General features: G+C 34.3%; 4 protein-coding genes, 1 long non-coding RNA gene and 1 other non-coding gene across 7 annotated transcripts; all 6 read right to left on the bottom strand.

Moving 5' to 3' along the window:
- Positions 1-1,999: 1,999 nt before the first annotated feature.
- LOC110604083 lies at positions 2,000-2,962 on the bottom strand. The gene is made up of 2 exons (XR_002486203.2): positions 2,311-2,962; positions 2,000-2,212 (listed from the first exon to the last, which is right to left on the bottom strand). It is a non-coding gene; the product is annotated as an uncharacterized LOC110604083 (long non-coding RNA).
- A 2,032-nt stretch (positions 2,963-4,994) lies between these two features.
- Positions 4,995-7,866, bottom strand: LOC110602933. The gene is made up of 3 exons (XM_021740539.2): positions 7,163-7,866; positions 5,830-5,901; positions 4,995-5,327 (listed from the first exon to the last, which is right to left on the bottom strand). The coding sequence occupies exons 1-3, from the start codon at positions 7,733-7,735 to the stop codon at positions 5,325-5,327; spliced, it is 648 nt and encodes a 215-aa protein (XP_021596231.1). The 5' UTR covers positions 7,736-7,866; the 3' UTR covers positions 4,995-5,324.
- A 2,487-nt stretch (positions 7,867-10,353) lies between these two features.
- LOC110603087 (mediator of RNA polymerase II transcription subunit 1) lies at positions 10,354-13,229 on the bottom strand. 2 transcript variants are annotated; one of them, XM_021740761.2, is made up of 3 exons: positions 12,508-13,229; positions 11,608-12,362; positions 10,354-11,522 (listed from the first exon to the last, which is right to left on the bottom strand). In XM_021740761.2, exon 3 carries the CDS (start codon positions 11,502-11,504, stop codon positions 10,647-10,649), a length of 858 nt encoding a protein of 285 aa, XP_021596453.1. In that variant the 5' UTR covers positions 11,505-11,522; positions 11,608-12,362; positions 12,508-13,229; the 3' UTR covers positions 10,354-10,646. The 2 variants fall into 2 exon arrangements, with proteins under 2 accessions (XP_021596453.1, XP_043807955.1); XM_043952020.1 differs by having other exon boundaries at positions 10,354-12,362.
- A 148-nt stretch (positions 13,230-13,377) lies between these two features.
- On the bottom strand, positions 13,378-15,737 carry LOC110602848 (coiled-coil domain-containing protein 9). The gene is made up of 2 exons (XM_021740430.2): positions 15,314-15,737; positions 13,378-13,877 (listed from the first exon to the last, which is right to left on the bottom strand). The coding sequence occupies exons 1-2, from the start codon at positions 15,596-15,598 to the stop codon at positions 13,686-13,688; spliced, it is 477 nt and encodes a 158-aa protein (XP_021596122.1). The 5' UTR covers positions 15,599-15,737; the 3' UTR covers positions 13,378-13,685.
- A 378-nt stretch (positions 15,738-16,115) lies between these two features.
- On the bottom strand, positions 16,116-19,403 carry LOC110603194. Its single transcript, XM_021740896.2, has 6 exons — positions 19,116-19,403; positions 18,949-19,018; positions 18,715-18,820; positions 17,813-17,911; positions 17,593-17,730; positions 16,116-17,521 (listed from the first exon to the last, which is right to left on the bottom strand). The coding sequence occupies exons 1-6, from the start codon at positions 19,249-19,251 to the stop codon at positions 16,373-16,375; spliced, it is 1,698 nt and encodes a 565-aa protein (XP_021596588.1). The 5' UTR covers positions 19,252-19,403; the 3' UTR covers positions 16,116-16,372.
- Positions 19,404-19,458: 55 nt separating this feature from the next.
- Positions 19,459-19,539, bottom strand: TRNAL-AAG. Its single transcript has one exon. It is a non-coding gene; the product is annotated as a tRNA-Leu (tRNA).
- Between the last annotated feature and the right edge of the window lie 917 nt (positions 19,540-20,456).

The following is a 20,456-nucleotide window of genomic DNA, read 5'->3' as shown; positions in this document are numbered from 1 at the left end:
AATATACAATATTAGTATCCTATTGAGTTTATCCTACTTCAGTATATATTAGTATGTTATCAAGAACATAATTTGAAAAAAATAAGAAAATAAAATTATTCTTTTGAGTTTTTAAATAATAATAAAATTATTAATATTTAAAATTAAGATAATCAATTTACTATTTACTTGATTATAATTATTTTATATATCTTATAATTTTTATTTTTTAAATTCAAATTTATTATCTAAAATTTTAATATTGTAATAATTATTTTTGATATTTTTAAATAATATTTAAAAAGGGGGGAAGAAGTCTAGTGCTAGTTCTTACTGACACTTCTTTATCTAACTTTCATATATATATATATATAAATTAAAACTTATAAATTTAATGGTAGATATATCAAAAAATATTAAAATTTTTAAAGTATAAAATACATTAAAATTAAAATTTTAAGATAATAATTATTAAAATAGATTTAAATATTGATAATTGTTGAATTTCATTATCCCGATTTGAGGCCTGACTCATGATGACAGCCCTTTATCTGAAGGCTTTTACACCCCTGCATGAATCAGGTCTAGCTTATTCGGTCTTAAGACCGGACCCCTTCTTAAACCTCTCAAATTGGTTTGGCCCAGTCTTTTTGGCCCGCAGCTCAGACCTCCCCTAGACTTCAGTTCTAATCTCGCCTTCCAGTTCGGTCCGAAGAATAAAAGGTGGACAGCCCATTCACCTTGTGGATTCATCCACATGCGTACCACGGAGAATTAAATGGTATACGCATGAAGCAGAGATCTGATATTCTCGTACGTCCGTATCCGTATGGCAGAGACAGGTGGTCCAATGACAGTAAAACCGTTACACATCACTGACAGATAAAGAAAAAGAATGAAAGGGGAGAAGCATTCTTCTCTCAGACTAAGCTTACACAACCCTTATAAAACCTTATATTTTGGATATCAAATAATCAAATATTAATTAATTATCAAATACAATTAATTAAATTAAAAATTAACAATTTAAATCTAATAATATAAATTATAATAATTATTTTACTTTTTCCTACTCATCATTTTTATCCATTTTTATTTTTTACATATTAAAAAAATAATTTTTTATTAACTTTTTGATTATATTTATTTTAAAAATATTAAATTTTATTAAATATTCAGATATATTTTTAAAAATTTCAAAATAAAATAAAATTAAATAGACTTTAGACAATAAATTTAATACAATTAAAAAAATGAATAAAAATTATGAGGAAATAATATTTTAATTAATATTTAAATTTATTATTTTAATAATTTTTATTTAAAAAATTAATTTAAATATTATCAAAATTATTAATTTTAATAATTATTCTACATAATTATCAAATAAAATTAATTAAATTCATAAATAAAAAATTAAATATGTATTAATTTTAAATGATAAATATTTAAAACTATTTTAAGTAATATACTAATAATTTATTAGTTTAAGAATATTTAAATAATAAAACAATTATTTATTTTAAAATTAATCATAAATAGTTAAATAATATAAAAGTAAAATATTAATTAATGATCAATTTAAAAATTTAAGAGTGGATATGCAAGCAATTATTATTTATTGTTTTGATTAGCTAATTTTATTAATTATGAATTTAAATTATGAAAAGAATAATAATAAAAAATAAATTGCTTTCCTTCCATTTTTTTCTCCTGATTTTAATTATTTTTATTTTTTTAATCTAAGTTTAAAATGTTACTTTAGCTCAAAAATCAGAATTTTTTATTAACTTATTTTATTTATTAGTTTAATTTCAAAGTAAAGGTGCTCCTTTTATATTTTTTGGATCAAAGTCTATCGATTTAATATAAAAATTTAGTAGTTTAATTTTCATATTATTAATTTATTTTTTATTAAATTAAACCTTTAATTTAATTTAAATAAGTAATTAATAATTAGCTAAAATAAATCCGTAAACCAACGAAATTGCATAGATGCAGAGAAGAAACGTTCTCCGTCAGCCCAGGAAAAAAAATTGATATATATAATCATTATATTTTTACAAATTACAAGGATCTAGCAGATACAAAATAGCTGCAATTTCTCCAAATAAATGATGAATTTCAAGAGAAAAAAATCGAATAAATGGATGAAAGAATCAGTGAAAGAGGTAGGTAATTGCAAGAGCAACTAGAAGAAGGATGTAAGCGATTCCTTGATCAATACTTTTGCCTGCAACAACAACAAGATCAACCCGAAAATCAATATTAGGAAGAAGAAACTATCAAATTTCGAGTTTGAATCTTTAAATCAAATGCAAATAAACGCACCATCGCTGGTTGGGCCTTGTGGTGCAGGAGAAGGAGCCAGGCCTTGTCCATAGCCGAGCTGCAAGAGTGCAAACAACATAAACCCAGCAAATTCAGCAGCATACAACTTCATCGGACTCATCTTCAAAAATCAATAGCAACAGATATCGAGTTCAGGAGGATTCAGCGAAACCAAGAATCAGATAGCGAGTGCGAGAGAGAAAGAGAGTTGCGGAATGGATGAATGAAGGAGATGGTGAGGGGAAAAAGATTTGATGGTATTTATATGGATATTTAGGAGCACGTTTTTGAATGGGACAGAAACAGCTCACTTGCACATGAATTTTCCAGGAAAACGAGGGGAAAACGGAGAGTGGGTGTGAAGGGTACGCGTCAGCGATGCGAGATTTTTGACTCGGTTGGCGGCTCATGGACTCGGACCAAATGATGGCCACTAAAACGCTGCTTCGTGGCACATATATATGGTAAATCCTTTGAACAAAATATTCTAGAAGTACTTAGCTGTCCAATCAGTGGAAAACTTTTGAAATTTCTTTGTTTTATTCAGATTTGTCATTAAGATTAAGAATTGAACTACTGAATTGCATTTAATTCAAGAACAGGAGAATTGTTTAAGGAAAATTTATGATATGGATAATTCAGAAAGCATAACAAAGGGAACGAAATGTAAAACATTAAATTTAAATAATTGATTATTAAAAAAATACAATTGTACTTTTAAATATTATGAAGTAAATAGTAGATTAAAAAAATTAACCAGTCATTTAAAATAAAAAATTTTAATTTTTGTTTTAATAATTCTCTTATTTTTTTAATTCAAAATATTTCCATTTTTAAAAGAATATAAAATTTTATAAGAATTTATTTATTTTTTTATTGCAAAATAAATAAAACGAATGATGAATGAAATGGTGATAGAGAAACAAGTCGAGAGAGGCGAAATTGAGAGTTTGTTTAATGTAATTGTTGTGTTAAATATATTTTATTTTGTATTATAAGAGTGGAAATAGTCAAATGTTAGAAAAGATTTTCTATAACAGAAGCCATGCTCATGTTGTAAAGAAAAGTAAATATGAAAAGTCCAAGTCTTCATACTTGAAAATTATTGTTCCAAAATCTGCATGTACACAGCTTTGAATTTGGTTGGTAGACCAGGAAAATCAAATGCTCATTTTATGAAAAACAATATTTATTGCGCAGGTTTTATTATTTTATTTAAATAATATATTCTAATATTTAAGTTGTTTGATTTAAATGATTTATTTTTTAGAAAAAATTTTAGTAGCATATTGAACTTTGAAAGTGTTTCTTGATACGCCTAAATTATTTGAAGTAAAATTAAGATTACTTGTGTTTCTTGATACGCCTAAATTATTTGAAGTAAAATTAAGATTACTTGTGTTTCTTGATACGCCTAAATTATTTGAAGTAAAATTAAGATTACTTCATGATCCCAATTAAATGTTAGTGTAATATTTTAATTTCATTTTCAGATAATTTAGGTGTGTTATGAAATATTTTCAAAATTCAGAATTTTAACAGTTCAGAAGTGGAAACTATATATGCTGCCATAACATTGCTTGGTTTGCATGAGGTGGCTTATTGTCCCTTTCCCAGTGTGGATGTGTAAAAAGTGCAGATGCCGGCCCTTTCATAACACTTAACGAAACCTAACCAATGCAGAAAGGCAAACTTTTATGTGGGAAAATCTTAATTTCTAAAAGCACTTTATGCCATTTAACTTTGCTTGCTCGTCTCTCTTTAGTCCTTCCTTTCTTTGCTTATATAACCCCATAGTCCACAGATTCCTTTCTTTTGCTTCTCCGTTTCCAGCTTCTCATCAAAACATTTAACAACCTACGGCAGGAGTTTGGACTTCGGAGAAAAATGTGTAATCCAGCTGTGCGTTTCATCAGCCATAGGGCCTTCGTGGAGGAGCGTAGATGGCTGGTTTTCCAGGCAGTTGATACTGTGACTGAACAACCAAGAACAGAAACAGCCGCTGTTGGTGGTGCTACTGGTGGCTCCATAGGGAGGTGCATATGTTCTCCGACGAGGCACCCAGGATCCTTCAGGTGTAGGCACCACCGTGCTGATTATGCATGGGGTCGTCGAATAACAAAGTGAATTCGTTTGTAATTATAAATCAAACATCTAATGTATAAACTACCAAGATCGGTATGGGTGTTCATTTTTTTTTTTCTTTCTCCAATTTCTCATTCTTCCTGCTCTCTCGCGCAATGTATATAAACTACAACGACTTACGTTTTTAAAGAACGGTGTTGCGCAGAGAATACCTACTCTACTTTGAACATATAATTTTCAATAATTTTTTCAATTGGGCCATACGAAAGAACTCAAATCACATACAAGAAGAAAATAGAAAATAGTACATGATGAAGAAAACGATTTCATATTGGCTGAAATTTGAAAATATAAATTAAAAAACGACGTTTTCTATTGATTTGTCTTTCATCATCTCTTGGTGTAGACAAGTACTTATAGAAAAATACACCTGCACAGTTATCTTCTAAATTTTCAATATGTATTTAAGTGGTGATTTAAAGCATATCAGGTCATTCTAATACGCATTCCGTAGCTTTTAATGTCCACCCCTTAAAATAGAATCTCCGTTGCCGGAGTCTATGCCAATTTCAGAAGTTCTTGATCTAATTACTGTAATGTTATGAAATACTACATGTATATATTTATCACTGATTTACTCATAAAGGCCCAATCAGCATTTACAGCAGCAACAAACTTCCAAGTGAATATAAATCAGTAAGTTTGGTGAAAGTTGTGTTAAAACACAAATATTCTGTACTACCTTGGTAAATTAACCATTTGCACTGATACGCCAACCAATTAACAGAGAGAATGACTAGTAATCTAGTATAGTTACTCAAAGGGCTACTGGAAAAGTCAAAATATGTACCTCCGGCACCCAGCTCTGTGCCCTTCCACTTCAAGACAATCTGCCAGAGTCCAACAATAATGATGATAGCCTCCCCGTATCACTGAAAAGAATCAGATTCCAATTTGAGGATTAATTCTTCAAAACCACTCAAAACCAGAACATGACATTATTTAGTACTATATTACAGACCTAGTACATCATAAAGCCGGCTACCTACATAAAATCCAAGCTCATCTGCAGTAATGCAGAGATAGTGTTCTATTGCAGTGCGAAGAAAGAGAGGAAACCCAACTAGTGTTCTTTTGATTTATGAAAGACTTTCCATTTTATAGGCATTCAACTAGAGTATCAAAATAATGAGCATTAGTTCAATGGCACTGAAGTCATCTCCAGAATTGTGAGTTTTTGAGTTTGAGACTATTTGAAACCCAATGAAAAAATCAACGACCATGAAGAAAGTCAAAGTCAATAAATTAACACTTAAGGGGAATACTTCTGGTAATGAGGGGACCATCTATGTGCATGCAACTTATGGAGCAATCGCATGAATAATCCACATTAGTATTTCAGATTATTTGTTATGAAGAAAAAGAGTTCCTCACCTCAGGATAACAGTCTTGCTGGACAATTGTTTGGTTGTTAATATTCACAAGCACTTCGCATGACACTATTGCCTGAAATATTTAAATAACATAAATTAGTTAATGAAACAGATGTGAGACAGCAATGAAAATAATCAAATGAGGCGATGGCACAGGTCTACTACTTGCAACTAAATACTATAACAAAAAGGTGCATCCAGGCATTTGACAGAAAAAGATGAAATGCAAAAAGTGCACTCTTACTGCAGCCAAGGATTGTCCTACTATAGGAAAACCACACAGACTGATGCAAATATTTGCTCAAACATGTGAACGCTTCTCTAGTTTCCACATCTACTAATCTTCCATCACCCAGATCAAATTAACCACATTTATGAGAGATAATATATTAGCCTACTGATCTGAGGCTTTTTTTCCCTTTTTGCTCTATGTAATAATCTTCAATGTATATACACGTGTAACTAAGCAGGCATGTCTAAGAATTAGAGCACAAAATGACAGAGAGTTCTCTAAATTGTAAGATATTGGATGGCCAAAAGACTATATAAGCACTGAATCATATTTCTGAGTACCAGAGTGGTTAAAGGTGCACAACAGACCAGACACAAGGTGCACCAAGTAATTCAGAGAAGAAAAGAAAGACTGGTTTGTGATTGCAGTCAGCCACTTATGGTATCTGATTCATCATTTATGTCAATCCCTTGCTGAAATGTGTTTCGTCATGTTCAACAAATGACAATATTTGAAAAGTAGGATCTTTTAGTTGAACTTTTTTTTATTGCATATAGAATTTTCTTTCAGAGATATTGGATTTTGAAAATTCGAGGTTTTCCTTTTGGTTCATGGTTACTTTGATTGGTTTTAATTTTTAATCCAACTTGGATGGTTGAATTTGCTGGAAAATGATTAAATTGCACTTTTAGCAAATTTCTATTGTTGATTTGTAATAGAGTCGAACCTTTTGGTTTGTGATTGTCGAGTGATTTGTGTTCTTGAGAACTTTGGGGACAATAAGCAACTGAGCTTTGAGCATGAATTTCTTCAGAATGATTGTTGTTTTCTCAATTCGATGAATCCAATCAAATCAAATTCGATTTCCTCTTTGATTTTCATAATTTTAAATTTAAATATCTCAATTAATTCAGTTCGACCGAATTGATTATACATTCCTGTAGACTAAATTATACCTAAAACAAATGAAATTTCACCAAATTCATATATTCACCATTAAACTACAGTTCTAGCGTACGATTAAATAAAACAAATCCACATTTAAGACAAAGAAGCAAACCTGCTGAAATGAAAGAAAACGGACAGAGAAGAAAGAACTAACCTCGATAGGAATTTTGAAGAAAAAGAGTCCAAGCTCTCCATTGACATTGGTATCGGTATCAAAGGGAATAACACCTCTAGCCAAATCCTCAATCAAGAAAAACACATCGTTAATAATCTCAAGACCATCCAAATCAAGCGAGGCATTCACGTACGACGATCCTCTCGCCCTAAGTTTACCTCCATGAGAACTCACAAGCCCCAGCTCTCTCCCTCTGTACCCAACCGAAACATCGAGAGAATTATAGTCCAAAGAGAAGAAGTCCCTGTTTCGAACCCTGAGGATAAGAGAGAACGAGAGGTCGATAGTGAGTGTCGGGGACGAGTTAACACGGACGTGATTGAGTCGAATTCGAGTGATTTGGAGCGTAGGGTCGGAAGGGTAGAAAAAGAAAACGGCGGCAGAGAGAAGAAGGATAGCGAAAGTGAAGAAGATACAGCGGCGGAGGAAGAGGAGGGAGGGGTTGGGAGGTGGGTGGTAGTGGGTGAGAACGATGACGTTTTGGGGAACAGGGTCAGGGTGGGAAGGTACAGAAGCATAGGGAACGGAGGAGGTTTTTGAGTATGACGTCATGGTTTTCGGTTTGGGTGTTACGTCGAGCTTGTCATGCTCCGCTTCCGCTCCTTCTCCTTCTCCTTCTTGGCTTAATGATGAGAAACCAAACACTCCCTTGTTTACGCGGCAAATTGTAGAATTCAGGTTTCACTCTATGAATGTGAAAAATATTGCTCATAATTCAATAAAAAATTAGAGTAATGCCATTTTTTTATTATTATTTCCTTTTAATTATTTACAGCTTTTTCTAGTAAATTATTTCTAGTTTCACAAAAATAATAAGTATTTTTATTCAATTAAAAATTTTATATATTAAATAAGTAAAATTATTTTTTACAGGATAAAACAACATCCAACTGTTTTGGGTTTGGTATTTGCGATCGAGTCTGCCGGGATAAAACAACATCCAAGTGTTGCGTCCAGAATTTAACAGGATCCCAGTCAAGGGTCACCATCTTTATCAATTTTAACATAAATTAAAAAATTATAATAAGCTTATTCTAGTCCATTCAAAGCATATCAGCTCCACCCAAAATAGAGATATATATATATATATATATATTTGTTAGAGATAAAAGATGGAGAAGGTTGTGGTTTAATTTGGTAAGCAATGAGTGGCACGAATTAATCCCAAATCCCAAAAAAAGAAATTGTGGATAATGATCTAGTAGTAAATCGAATGGATTAGGATGAATTATTCTTCTTATATATAGTGTATGTGTTTTTACCTTTTATTAATGCTAAAAAGTTAAGAAAAAAAAACTGAAAATTAAAATTTTTATACATTATTTTCTAAAAAATTATAGTTTTTTTTTCTAAAAAATTATAGTTATAAATATAAATGTATAGAAAATATACATTATTTTCTACATTATTTATTAATATAAAGTTTGTCAAATTATTACCAACAAAATTATGAAATTCAATTTGGATTTTGGTTATTACTCTCTCTATTATTTATATTTAAATAGCTGGAATGAGTAGGGTGAATATTTGGTCGGTTTGATTTAAAATCAAACTAAATTGAATAAATCGAAAATTAAAATTTTAATATTTATAAAAATCAAACCGAATTAATTTTGATTAGAAATTGAATCGAATCGAATCGTTCTGATTCGATTCGATTTGATTTGATTGATTTCGATTTTTAATAATTTTTTTATTTTATCTACTTTATTTTTAGTATTTTAAAATTTAATTAAAACTTAATATGATTTAATTTCTATACATTATTGAAAATAAAATAATATTATTACTAATCAATTCGGTTCGATTTTTTTGATTTTATTCTGATCAAAATCAAATCGAATCAAAATAATTAAAATTTTTAAAATTAAAAATCAAATCGAATCGAATTGAATAAAAAATCGAATTAAATTTTTAAATTAATTTAATTCGATTGATTTTTTCAATTTAAATCGAATACTACTCACCTACGAATGAGTCCGACACTTTTAATCCATACGCAGTGCGCTTTAGTTAGAAGAATTCATTAGAACCATAATAAAAACTGAATTTTTATAAGATAATTATGGTTTCTTATGAATGATGATGTATTTATAAGCGAACCTCCTTACGTTGAAAGACCAGTTTGATAACATATAAATAATATAGTCTATTAGAAATACGACACGTGGACATGAGATAGATTTAAAAGTATTACATGTAAATCTCACTAGTTAAATATGTTCTTCCGTTTCAAGTATCATTTGAATGGGTCAAAAAATGGGTTCTAGAATTCCAAAGACAAGGTAACTGACTCAAATGTACAAAGCACTTAGCTTTCTGCTTGCCTTGAGAATTAAAAAAGCATTGTGGTGTGCCATTATGCCTGTGATTTAATATTAAATATTCTTGAGCTGACCTAGAAGACAAAAAGAAACTAAAAAATTTTAACATCCACCGTATACAGCCTGCATGGAAGAGGCATCTTGTAATGGTGATTCTCCAGAATGTTACAGGAAGGTGAGCAATATGATGAAGACATTGGAGTGATTTTTCTAGTGGCATCAGCAAAAACTGTACACAATGTGAATGAGCTCTTTTATGAAATAGATAATCACCGTCACTCATTTACTTACTTGGATGAAACATTCAAAAACCATTGAATCTATTGCAATTTGAAAGGACAGTATGTTGTTGTCTTCATTTCTGTTGCCAATTGGTGTTCACCTGCCTAGATGGATCCAATGTTGGTTAGGCCCTTAAATTTTACTTGGTAAGGGACCTTCCTTGCTAGACAAAGACAACTTGGAATTACATATCAACAGTTGTTTAGAGCCGTAAGAAGTCCAAATCACTAGTCCACCTCACTCCATAAGCAAGTTATTAAAAACAGTACTGTGCAGAGCAGAAACTGAAGGTTCTTGTTTGATGGGGCTCATGGAAAATAACAAGATTAGTCATAATCTAAAATGGACAAATGCCTCGCAGTTGACAGTTTGTTTTTCACTTTCAGTGCATCGAAATCGGCACTCGAGGTCCCTCAAATACAGAGAGACTTTCCCTTCTTTTAAATTTCATTTTTTTTTTTTTTTCATTCCTCTTGTCCTCTTCGCAACAGCTCACATGCATCCTCACAATCCCTAAACAGTAAAAAAAAAAAAAAAAAAAAAAGATTGTTTGCTATCTACCAATACCAGAGAAAATAAGTGCAAACTACTTTCCAAAAACTCCATACAAGTAAATGAAAACAAAAGAGCAGCTCCGCAAAGCAAATACATTAGAAACAGAGAACTAAATTCACTTGGCATGAGCGTCGCCCTGGGCAAGCGAGCCATGGCCACGCCTGGCTAAGTTGTGAGTTGTAACTCCACTCATTATCTTCCCCTATATTCACAAGACACCCGTCTCGAAAGGGTTCATGAAAAAACCCCACCAAAAACAACAACTTTGCTTCAACCTCTACTTTTACATTGCACTTAAGCAATTACCACGAAGGAGATGTGCACGGAGACACTGATGATGATGAAGATGAGAGGCCATTGTTACTCACAATATCACTCCCTGAAGTGCCTAAAGACCTTGCATCTCTCAAGGAAACTGAACATGCCTTTGCTGGGAGCTTCTTCATTGGAGTTAAGGGAGGGGTAGCTGGTGGTGAGTGTGGACTGGATGTAGATGGATGTGCTATCTCCTCGTCACTTGAAGAGCCACCTGTTTCTAATCGAGATGGTGATGAACCAGGAGTCTCAAATGGAGTCTCTACCTTGCTTTCCCTGCTTGCTTCATTGTCGTAGATGGGATTGGATATACAAACAAAAGGCTCTCCACTACCACCACAGGCTTTTTCATTAACATCGCTGCTGCTAATTCGAATTGGGATTTCTCGAATTTGATGGGGTGAAGTTACTAACTTAGTAGATGAAGTGTTTATAAGACCAAGTTGTTGGGAACTTGAGTTGGATTCTTGGGTATGGACATCAAGAATGTAATGAATTTGGGAGAGTTGGTCCTTCATTTCAGTTGCCTTGTTTCGTTTGCAAGAAACTGCAGGGAAGAAGAGGCTTCTTGGAGCATGAAGAACCCCTGGGGCATAGTATGTAGTGTGAGGAGCATCTCTACGGTTCTGGGGCTGTGGAGAGGAAGCATTGAAAGTTGGTGAAGTGGTGGTACCCGCGGCGGTGGTGGTAGCATTGGAGGAGGTGATGCCTAGTAGGCGGCGCCGCCGAAGTAAGAGAGAACAATAAAGCTCAGCTAGCAGCACCAAAATCAGGGCTAACACTATGGCAAGGCTCACAATCATCACCAACGTAGCCCCCATAATCACCTTGGATGCGCCCTTCATTTTTCTCTCTATCTCGCTCTGCGATGCGTAGAGGCAGTTAAAAAGAGGCACTGTAATGGAAAAGAGGGTAAGAAGCTGTCTTGGCGGGAAAAGAGTCCTTTACCTATGACAAGGATAAGAGATGAGGAATGCAATGGAGTACATCTGACATCCAAGGTTATTTCTGTCATTTTAAGACAATTAAGAAAATGTACAGCCATTATCGCCATCTTTGTGAACAACTAAGATTAAATTATTGCCATTTTTTTGAAAAATGCTGCAAATCTATAGTCACCGTTTACAGCTCTGGAACTTGAATTAATATTTGAAGTACAGACTACAAGTGCTGTGGTCCATCGACTGCAATGGTGTAAGGCCAATAATGCTACAACTGCTTCAGCCACCGGGGGTCAATGCATAACCTGATAACTTGTCTGTTTTTTTTTTTTTTTTCTTGATGCCAAACATCACTTTACATGCTAATTTTTTTCAGAAAAGGAACTTCATTTTGTCTAGGATTTTTATTTTTATATTTAATATAAACTTTAGAAAGATTAGAGTTGTTAAACTATGAAATATGAGATCTTGGAAGTACAAAAGGGAAATTGAAATAATAAATATGGGGACAGATCAAATGCATCAGAATCATGTTGAAGAAGATGGTATCTGCATCTACCAGAAGCATCTCAAGAAGTTAACAACGAAATGAAACAGATGATTTTCATTATCAAGCAACTCATGTCGAACTAATCTTTCCAAAATAATATTCTGAGGCAGAAGTTCACTGTAAAATAGTATAGTGGAGATAGAAGCCGCAGGCTCACTTATTAGGGATGTCAACAGCCTCACCACTGACCGGAACATCACCGGAGTCAGACCCTGCTTGAATAAAAAGAAAGAAGAAAACTTAGTTTGCATTATCTTGAAGAAACAATTATAAAAAGGAAATAAGAAATCAATGGAACTGAAAATGGCTTTGGCCCTGCTCTGGGAGCTGAAGAATGATCAGCAGAAAGATGCATACCATGGCTTTTGAGAGGGAGGCGGCCAAGAAACGTTGTGGGAATGGAGTCCTGAATAGATAGGGAGAGAAAACTATTGGGTTTTAGGCTGTGGGTTCTCTAGCTGCCAGTCTTCATCTGATATTCAGACCTAACTGTCCATAATCCTGAGTGAATTTGGAGGATTCATTCTTTGGCTTTAGGACATAATCAAAAGAACGTACACATTTAAGCCTCTCCAATTCTTTCTTTCTTTCTATCTTCATGATCTCTTTTTTAAACAAATATGGAATTTTAGCAGCCAGGATTTACTATAATTAATTAGTTGGCCACTTGCAACATGGATTCAACATTTCAACACCTTTATTTTATATGATCAGATTTTTTATTGAAGTATTTGCCATGACCTGTGCTGCTATGCCATTGGTAAGTGGTGATTTACTCTTGGGGAGGATGATAATTCATCATGTGCACAACAGAGAGGAAATATGCCTAAAAATATCAACTGGGGATGTCAGGTGGGAATATCACTCCAGGCCAACAGCTTAGAGAGGTTTCTTCAAATTAGGTATCATTAGTCCTTCGTACTTAACATTATTACTTCAGGACTAGGGTACACCAATTAAACTATCACAGTTAAATAGGTGTTAAAAATTTAGGAGTGATTACCAATTAAACTATTAAACTATCACAGTTAAATAGGGTACACCAATTAAACTATCACATTATTACTTCAAATTTTTCCTTATACAGCAAGGGTCCCATTGCAAAGCAGCACTTTTTCACAGCTAGAAGTGATTACTAGCAGGAAAATGTGTAAAGCAGCTGGTTTTGGTTGGGGCATGCTACTGATGCTGTGCTATTTTTCATTTCAGACATCCACATAAAGAGGATATCAAAATGGAATTTACTAATCAAATATGTCAATACAATATTCATATTCCAACCAAAAAAGAAATGAAAACTCCTACTTATAACCCTGCAGCCTTTAAAAATTCCAAGAAGGGGAGTGGGGGTGTTTGCAAGACCCTTTCAGCACAAACTGGGACACACCACCATGACAAAACTCTTACTGGATGATGATTATTGCATTTTCATCCACTTGCTATCAGCATCACTAAAAGCTAAAATACAACTATCAAGAGCTATGTGGTTACACAAAGGACACCAGAAATTGAAGGTCCCTCGCTGCGACAAAACGCTACTGCTTCTCTGGCTGACCTGGTTCTTCTTCCTTTTCAGGATCTTCCTCCTCTTCCTCTTTCTTTTTCTCTTCTTCTTCTTCATCTTCTTCAGGAGGATCATATGGCAATGGGGGTGGTATTGGTGTTTTCATAGGGCTAAACTGGGGAAATATGTCAGGTCTGCGTCCAGGCTTGGGCCTTTCCCACTCCTGCCATGTGAATCACAAAAAATAATTCATGTTCACCATACGAACATCAAACAGAAAGCATTAAACAACAGATCCACTACAGCAATTCTCAAAAACATGATATCTCTAAGAAGTTTACATTATACCTAAGCGACAGGCAAATCTAAGTTCCAACTTCCAGACCAACCAACAAGTCAACTAGAAACCATATGCTTTCTTTACAGATAGGATAGGCCAAGCATTATAAGGACCACAGGAACAACGAGGTAGACATTTTTCTAGTAGGAATATGTGGATCTAAGGGCTATCAAATTAAAGAAGGGAGAAACAGCCCTTTCTTCAAAATGGGAAACATTCAACCAGTACGCTAGCAGATACATCCTTTCAGAAAAGTTTAAGTAAGCGTTCAAGACTAAAGGCTGAAGCTATTTCAAGTACAAACATGACTTAATTACTAGTCAATTCTCCTAAAAGGACAGCATCAAAATGCATTTAAATGGAAACTCTGCATGATTAATTTCTTTTTTTTGTCACAACATAACAGCATGATTGTAACTGTAGCAAAATAATATGGCTTCATGCATGATTAGAAATGGAAACAATCTACACAGCCATCCAATAAACTACAACTCCAGAAATCTGTTTGCCTCTGTGATTTTGGCCAGATTCCAAACACATATATAGAGTTTGATAGCCATTCAGTAGTAAATACTAAACTATTGTGAGCCATTATTTATTCACCATTCATAATACATATACATGTAGAATGTCTTAGCGTTGGTTCTAGAAAATAAAATTTTTACAGTTCCTTTATGTGGAGATCATTTCAATCACGGTTATTGAACTCATCACTAAATTTTGGCAGAGTCAAAAAATTTAAACTTGTAATGTCAAACATCATCATTCATTCAAGTTGGTTCCATTGTCATTTTACAATTTAGTTTCACAATGGCTAGGACAGAAATTCTAAGACTTCAAGTTTTCTTCACTTTTTAACTGGTGCTCGGAAGACGAGACTAAATAGTAGACCATCAGGATGACCTTTTTCTTCGTCAATTTTTTTACATTAGTATTAAGTAGTTTCTCAAAATATGGACAGTCTCAGAAAAGAAAAATAAGTTCTCAAACAGATTAAGGTTTCAACTAGCTTTGGCCATACAAATCCTTTTAGCTGATTGATTCTGTAGATATTGGGTACCATGCAACATATATCTATATCTCATTTCTGATTCATCAAGAGCTAAATTCTCAACCAAAAAAAAAAAAAAAAATCATTTCTTACATTGCCATTTTCCTGTATCTAATTATAAATTCACATCCCTCCTATCAAAAGCGAACTAAAACAACACAAACACAACATAATCAGAAGGAAATCAGTAAGCCAATTAGAAAAATACGTAATTGCAAAAACATGTAATCCAAAAAGTACAATTGAAGAGGATAAAGGAGACACGTACGATAGGGAAATCCAGAGGATTTCGACGGGTCAATTTTTCTTCATCAGGAGCCATACAAACCATTCCCCTTCGTCTCCGGCTCCGATTAGTATTAGCAGTGGAAGATATCAAGCATCCAGAGCCAAACATCGGTGTGGAGAAAAATGGAGAGCTCCGGCAACCACTGCGGCTCGATGAAGAAGAAGAAGAAGAAGAAGAAGAAGAAGAAGCAACGGCGGCTGCAGAGGCATGAGGCACTACTAAGGGTTTCGAGGTCGAGCATATGGAGAGGCAAAGAGATGCCATAGCCTCCTCCTAGGCGCTGTTCTCAAGACGTCTTCTTCGTCTCGTCCTGTTCTCCGCAGGATCGAAAGTAGTAATAACACCAACCGCCTACCTCTACGCCCCCCACCACCGCATTTCTATCCGCTTCTGGTTGTTCTGGTGGTTCTATGTGTATGATCCTTTAACTGGGCTGGGCTTTGCCCATTCATTGAATCAAGACTCAACCGGGATTAGGTGTTTTTTTTCTTGTTTGAGATTAACAGTTAAAAAGTAAAATTTACTTTTAAGAGATAAAAACATCAAATTATATTTTTCGATTTAAATTTATTTTTAAATTTATCATTAAAATTACAAATAAGATCAAAAGATTTAAAAGTTTAATTTATATTCTTTTTAATCAATTTGAACTTATTTAATTTTTTTAATGGTAGTCAGGATAAATTTGAAAAAAAAAAAAATTGACAGTTTTAATTTTTACTAATTTTAAATTACTAAGATTAATAGTATAAAAAAACTTTGTAAGGGGATACTCATGGGGTCAAAGAAGGCAACCAGCACGTGCTGAATTCTTCAACAAAATATTAACTACCACCAGGCAGTCAAAGGCTGGTAGCAATTTGCACTAGCAGCCATAAACATGTGCAATTGTTTATTAATCCAACAAAAAAATGTAACACTATTACTATTAGGACCGATACAATGATACAGGTACAACAGAGCGCATAACTTTATGCAGCCCTGTTACATTCTAATGTTTTTAGTTCCTTGCACCAAGGACCTGACTAGGCGCAGCAATCAAGCTTGAGCTTTTCTCTTTCCTAAGCACTTGCGCGAGAGTGAGAGTTTAGACCTTACTGTGCCATTGCTTTCCTCCTCACTGTCTTCGCTATCCAGCACTATTATTGTTTCAGCTACTTGTGTTTCTTCTCCCCATTGTTTAGTCTCGCCATCCAGTTTTTCATTCTCATGCTGGTCAGATTGCTGCTTCTGAGATTCATCTGTAGGAATTTCCCCCGAGTGCAAGAGCAACCGGCTGTTATTGCTACCCTGCAATTGAGTCAGAGGAGCCAGAGGCAGTCTCTGGCCAATTCCAGCCCTGCATTGAGTTTTGGGACTTGATGATACCTTGTGAATCAGCAATACATTCTCCTTGCCATCCTTTTCTGGTCCCCCTGGCGAACCTTTATAGCCCAGGGAAAGCTTCTTACGTACTGAACACGCCTTCTTAAATTTGGTATCAGCAGAGCCATTTCCCAAATTTTCCACTGAAACCTGACAAGTCTGTTGTGCATCATTGTTAATATAAGAGTTAATAGTCGAGGCCCCACGTGATGAATTAGAATGGGAGTGAGAAGGTGATATTGCAGGAGTCACAAGCATTTTCTCATTAGTACCATCATTTGTTTGGCAAGCATCCAAAGATCTCGATGGTATTTTCTGGCTAACCTTAAAAGCCTTATTTGAACTTATGATTTTGCTGTCAAATGTGGAAATGCTGTCATGGTGCCGATGGACTTGCAGTTCTTGAAGGCTTCCACCCTGCAGCAATGGTGACTCTGAATGAGCCATAGCAAGTGCCCGTGCATTACACGGTGAATGTGAATGGACTGGGTCTCCATCCATATCATGACCATCTCTTCCACAACATTGAACTGAGGATTCGAGGGACAACTTCCTCCCAACCCTACACTGTTTCTCATCCCTCAGAGCGTACTTGTCAGGTATATCCCTTAACTCTTTTCTATCTCTTTTTGTTGCCAAATTTCTCGAGTCAAATTTTAGGGGATTTGGCACGACAGTGTCCTCTGCTTCACTACCCCTTTTGTGAGATGAGCTTGAAGCTTCTAATGACAACTTCTGACTGATCCCGTATGATTTATTATGACTAGAAATAGAATCACTGACTTCATATTTTGACTCTTTCTCTGATTGATTAACTTCCACCTAGAGAAAGAATACAAATTAGGGAGTATAAAGTTTGGGAAAATTTTAAAGAAAAAACCAACTAATACTACCACTGTGCTTAGATCTGTATTGACTTGAATGCCCTGATTCCTGCAATTGTGCCCACTAGCTCCAGCCGTGGCATAATTTTCAGTCATAGCTCGTGCTTTTTGGTCAAAAGCCTTTCTATTGTATTTGAACTCTTTGCTCTGCTCATTCAGCCATACATATCAGAAAATAATAACTTCTTTATTCACTAATGCAAGGTCATCTAGTAACATATCCGCTCACCGCTTCAGGCATTAGACCATCATCAGGATTGGGTTCACTCAATAGCAATCCTATACTTGTTAGCACAGTTGAAATATTCAATGATGGTTGCCATGCACCCTGCTTAAGTAAGAGCATGAGCCTTGTTATAAATAACATCTTTGAAAGAAACAGAAGTTGCAATTTGAAAAATGGCACAAAGATTTTAAGTCAGGGTGATTCATTCTACAATAGCAAGTGAAAGTAGTTAACTCTAAAGAACTAAAAGCCATCTGATGGTTCAACCATTGAGCAGTTATTACATTTTAGGAAATATTCCGGACACCATCTTCCAGATTAAAGATTTAACACATGAGAAGCTTATTCTTTTGCGAGTTTCACGGGTCAAAACAGAATAGTGCATAACGTTGTTGCATTAAGGGGGAAACAAAGCAAGCAAACGAATGTTAAATCCAAAATAGAACCTGACTTCAGAAATTAACTACTTTTTGATTGTGCGACAATGTAAATCCATGGCAATACCTAAATGAACATAAATGCCAGCAGTTTTAACCAAGGCACGATTAACTTAGTTGAAAGACAAACTATAGAACGATTATATTAACAAAATTGAAATTTGTGCACTAGAACCATGAGAAATTTAGGAATTAGGACTATGCTCAGGCTCAAATTCAGCTACCTAAAAGTGAGTATGCTCTATTGAGAACCCAATCTCAGCTAAAACCATCAAATATGTATACACCATTTCTAGGTTTTCCATCTTACTAAACTAGAAACATGAGACTTATTTAGTTTCAGTTTCCAAAACTTCCTTCAAATTAAGCAATCACTTGTTCCCATGGTATAAAACATTCCAATTAATATCATCAATTCGTAAAAAAATCTAAACTTGAACAAAATAAGAAGTTTAACAAGGGTCTGACCTTGGGGGGGAGATTGAGAATATCAAGGCAAATTCGGCCTCCGTTGTCGATGTTAGGGTGGTAGATCGGCGTAGCAAATGTCACACTTGGAGGCTGAAACGGATACCTAAAACGACCCCACGGTGATAATAATAATAAATAATAATTGAACGGAAAAAAAAAAATCCATAACTACAATCAAACAGCTAGGAAATGCCCAATTGAACATTATCGACAAACCAAATTCAGCAATACCTTTCCGGTATTTGAATATTAATGTTAAAGATCCCTTTAGCATATACAGTCCCCTCCGGCCCTTCAATCTCTGCATACAAATTTTCAAACGAACAGGTTAAATTAGATGATATGCTTCAATCGCAACGCTCTTACCTGGTGACCTAGTCTAGTGGATAGGAACTTACGGGCGTCAATGGTCGACAAGGAGGACAAGTCGGAGTCGGCAGAGAGAAATGGAAACGACGAACCAGGAGGTGGATCAGTGAGCAGGAGCTTGAGCTCCTTTTGCATTCGAAGATTGAGCCTCGCTGCTTGTGCCATTCCTTGTTTTTGCTTATGGAGGTCTGATTTTGAAGTTGGGAGGGAAAATGGGTTTTTGTTGTTAGCCTTGAAAGCGGGCTCAGCGTGGGCGCGGAAAATGTTGAATCACGATTATGAAGCTCAAAAGCGCGCCTCAGACGTGCGATCTGATTTTTATTATTATTATTTAGGAGATTTAAGATTTAAGAAAGGAAAAAAGAAAAATTCTGTTGAGAGTGGGATTTGAACCCACGCCCTTTCGGACCAGAACCTTAATCTGGCGCCTTAGACCAACTCGGCCATCTCAACCTGATGACAGATTTGGTATCACAAATTTATTTATTTGATTGCTAGAGATTTGATTCAATTTCATCGATTTGATTTAGTTTTAAGTCAAATTAAAATTTTTTTTTTATAAAAATAAATTTCAATCATTTAGTTTTTGGTTTTTCATAAAATAAATGAAGTTTAATCTAATTAAAATAAATTAGACAGAAAACTAAAATTCCATTTAAGTTTTATTAAGACAGTGACGACTCAAATGGACAGACATGTTGTGTACTAAATTGACAGCATTTGCCTATGTCGCACACAATAACCACAGGATGGATTGGATCGTCCACTTGGCTTAGGCCTGTGTAATATTAAAAAGAGAAGTTGTTGTTGTCGTCGTTCAAGTGAGAAACGACAGGCACAGGCTGAGGCTGAGATTGTTAAATTTGGACCACTGATAAGTCGTAGCAATTGGACACAGAGGCATGCACTTAGCCAAACCCAACAAATAATTTCAATGCAAAATGAGTGAGTGAAAAAGATGGCAAAGCGACCTTTCTTTTCAAAAGCTTGATGGGCGTGTCGCATTTTGGACTTTATCGATGCGGTGGAAAGTACCACTCAATTCCTCTTCACCATTTATTATCCCCTCGCCAGGTTTCAATTTCGCCAAACAGTTTTTATTTAGAAAAAAAAATATTATTTAACTTTTTAATATAATGAAATTCATTAATTAATTTATAAAATTTTTTAAAAGGGTAAACTATAATTTAGTCCCTCTAATTTAGTGAAATATAACATTTCGTCCCTCTATTTTAAAAAATCGTTAATTTAGCCATTGTGATTTTTAAAAATTATACCATTTGTCCCTCCTGTTTAATCCCATACATGACCAACAACATACATAAAAATTTAAAAATTTAAAACTTTTTTTTCATATATTCTATCATACA

The sequence above is a fragment of the Manihot esculenta genome, chromosome 16, assembly GCF_001659605.2.
Source record: "Manihot esculenta cultivar AM560-2 chromosome 16, M.esculenta_v8, whole genome shotgun sequence".
Classification (NCBI taxonomy): domain Eukaryota; kingdom Viridiplantae; phylum Streptophyta; class Magnoliopsida; order Malpighiales; family Euphorbiaceae; genus Manihot; species Manihot esculenta.
Note: the sequence above shows the minus strand (reverse complement) of the source record. Positions and strands in the feature narration are given on the sequence as shown.

Bases quoted from the DNA above. Each gene is read 5' to 3' on its own strand.
- LOC110602933 (XM_021740539.2), bottom strand. From the start codon at position 7,735: ATGACGTCATACTCAAAAACCTCCTCCGTTCCCTATGCTTCTGTACCT. The intron at 5,902-7,162 runs GTTAGTTCTTTC...TAAATATTTCAG, and splicing joins TCTTCAAAATTCCTATCGAG to GCAATAGTGTCATGCGAAGT.
- LOC110603194 (XM_021740896.2), bottom strand. From the start codon at position 19,251: ATGGCACAAGCAGCGAGGCTCAATCTTCGAATGCAAAAGGAGCTCAAG. The intron at 18,821-18,948 runs GTATTGCTGAAT...GGGTCGTTTTAG, and splicing joins AATATTCAAATACCGGAAAG to GTATCCGTTTCAGCCTCCAA. The intron at 17,522-17,592 runs GTAGTATTAGTT...TTCTTTCTCTAG, and splicing joins ATACAGATCTAAGCACAGTG to GTGGAAGTTAATCAATCAGA.
- LOC110602848 (XM_021740430.2), bottom strand. From the start codon at position 15,598: ATGGCATCTCTTTGCCTCTCCATATGCTCGACCTCGAAACCCTTAGTA. The intron at 13,878-15,313 runs GTACGTGTCTCC...TTCACATGGCAG, and splicing joins ATCCTCTGGATTTCCCTATC to GAGTGGGAAAGGCCCAAGCC.
- LOC110603087 (XM_043952020.1), bottom strand. From the start codon at position 11,504: ATGAAGGGCGCATCCAAGGTGATTATGGGGGCTACGTTGGTGATGATT.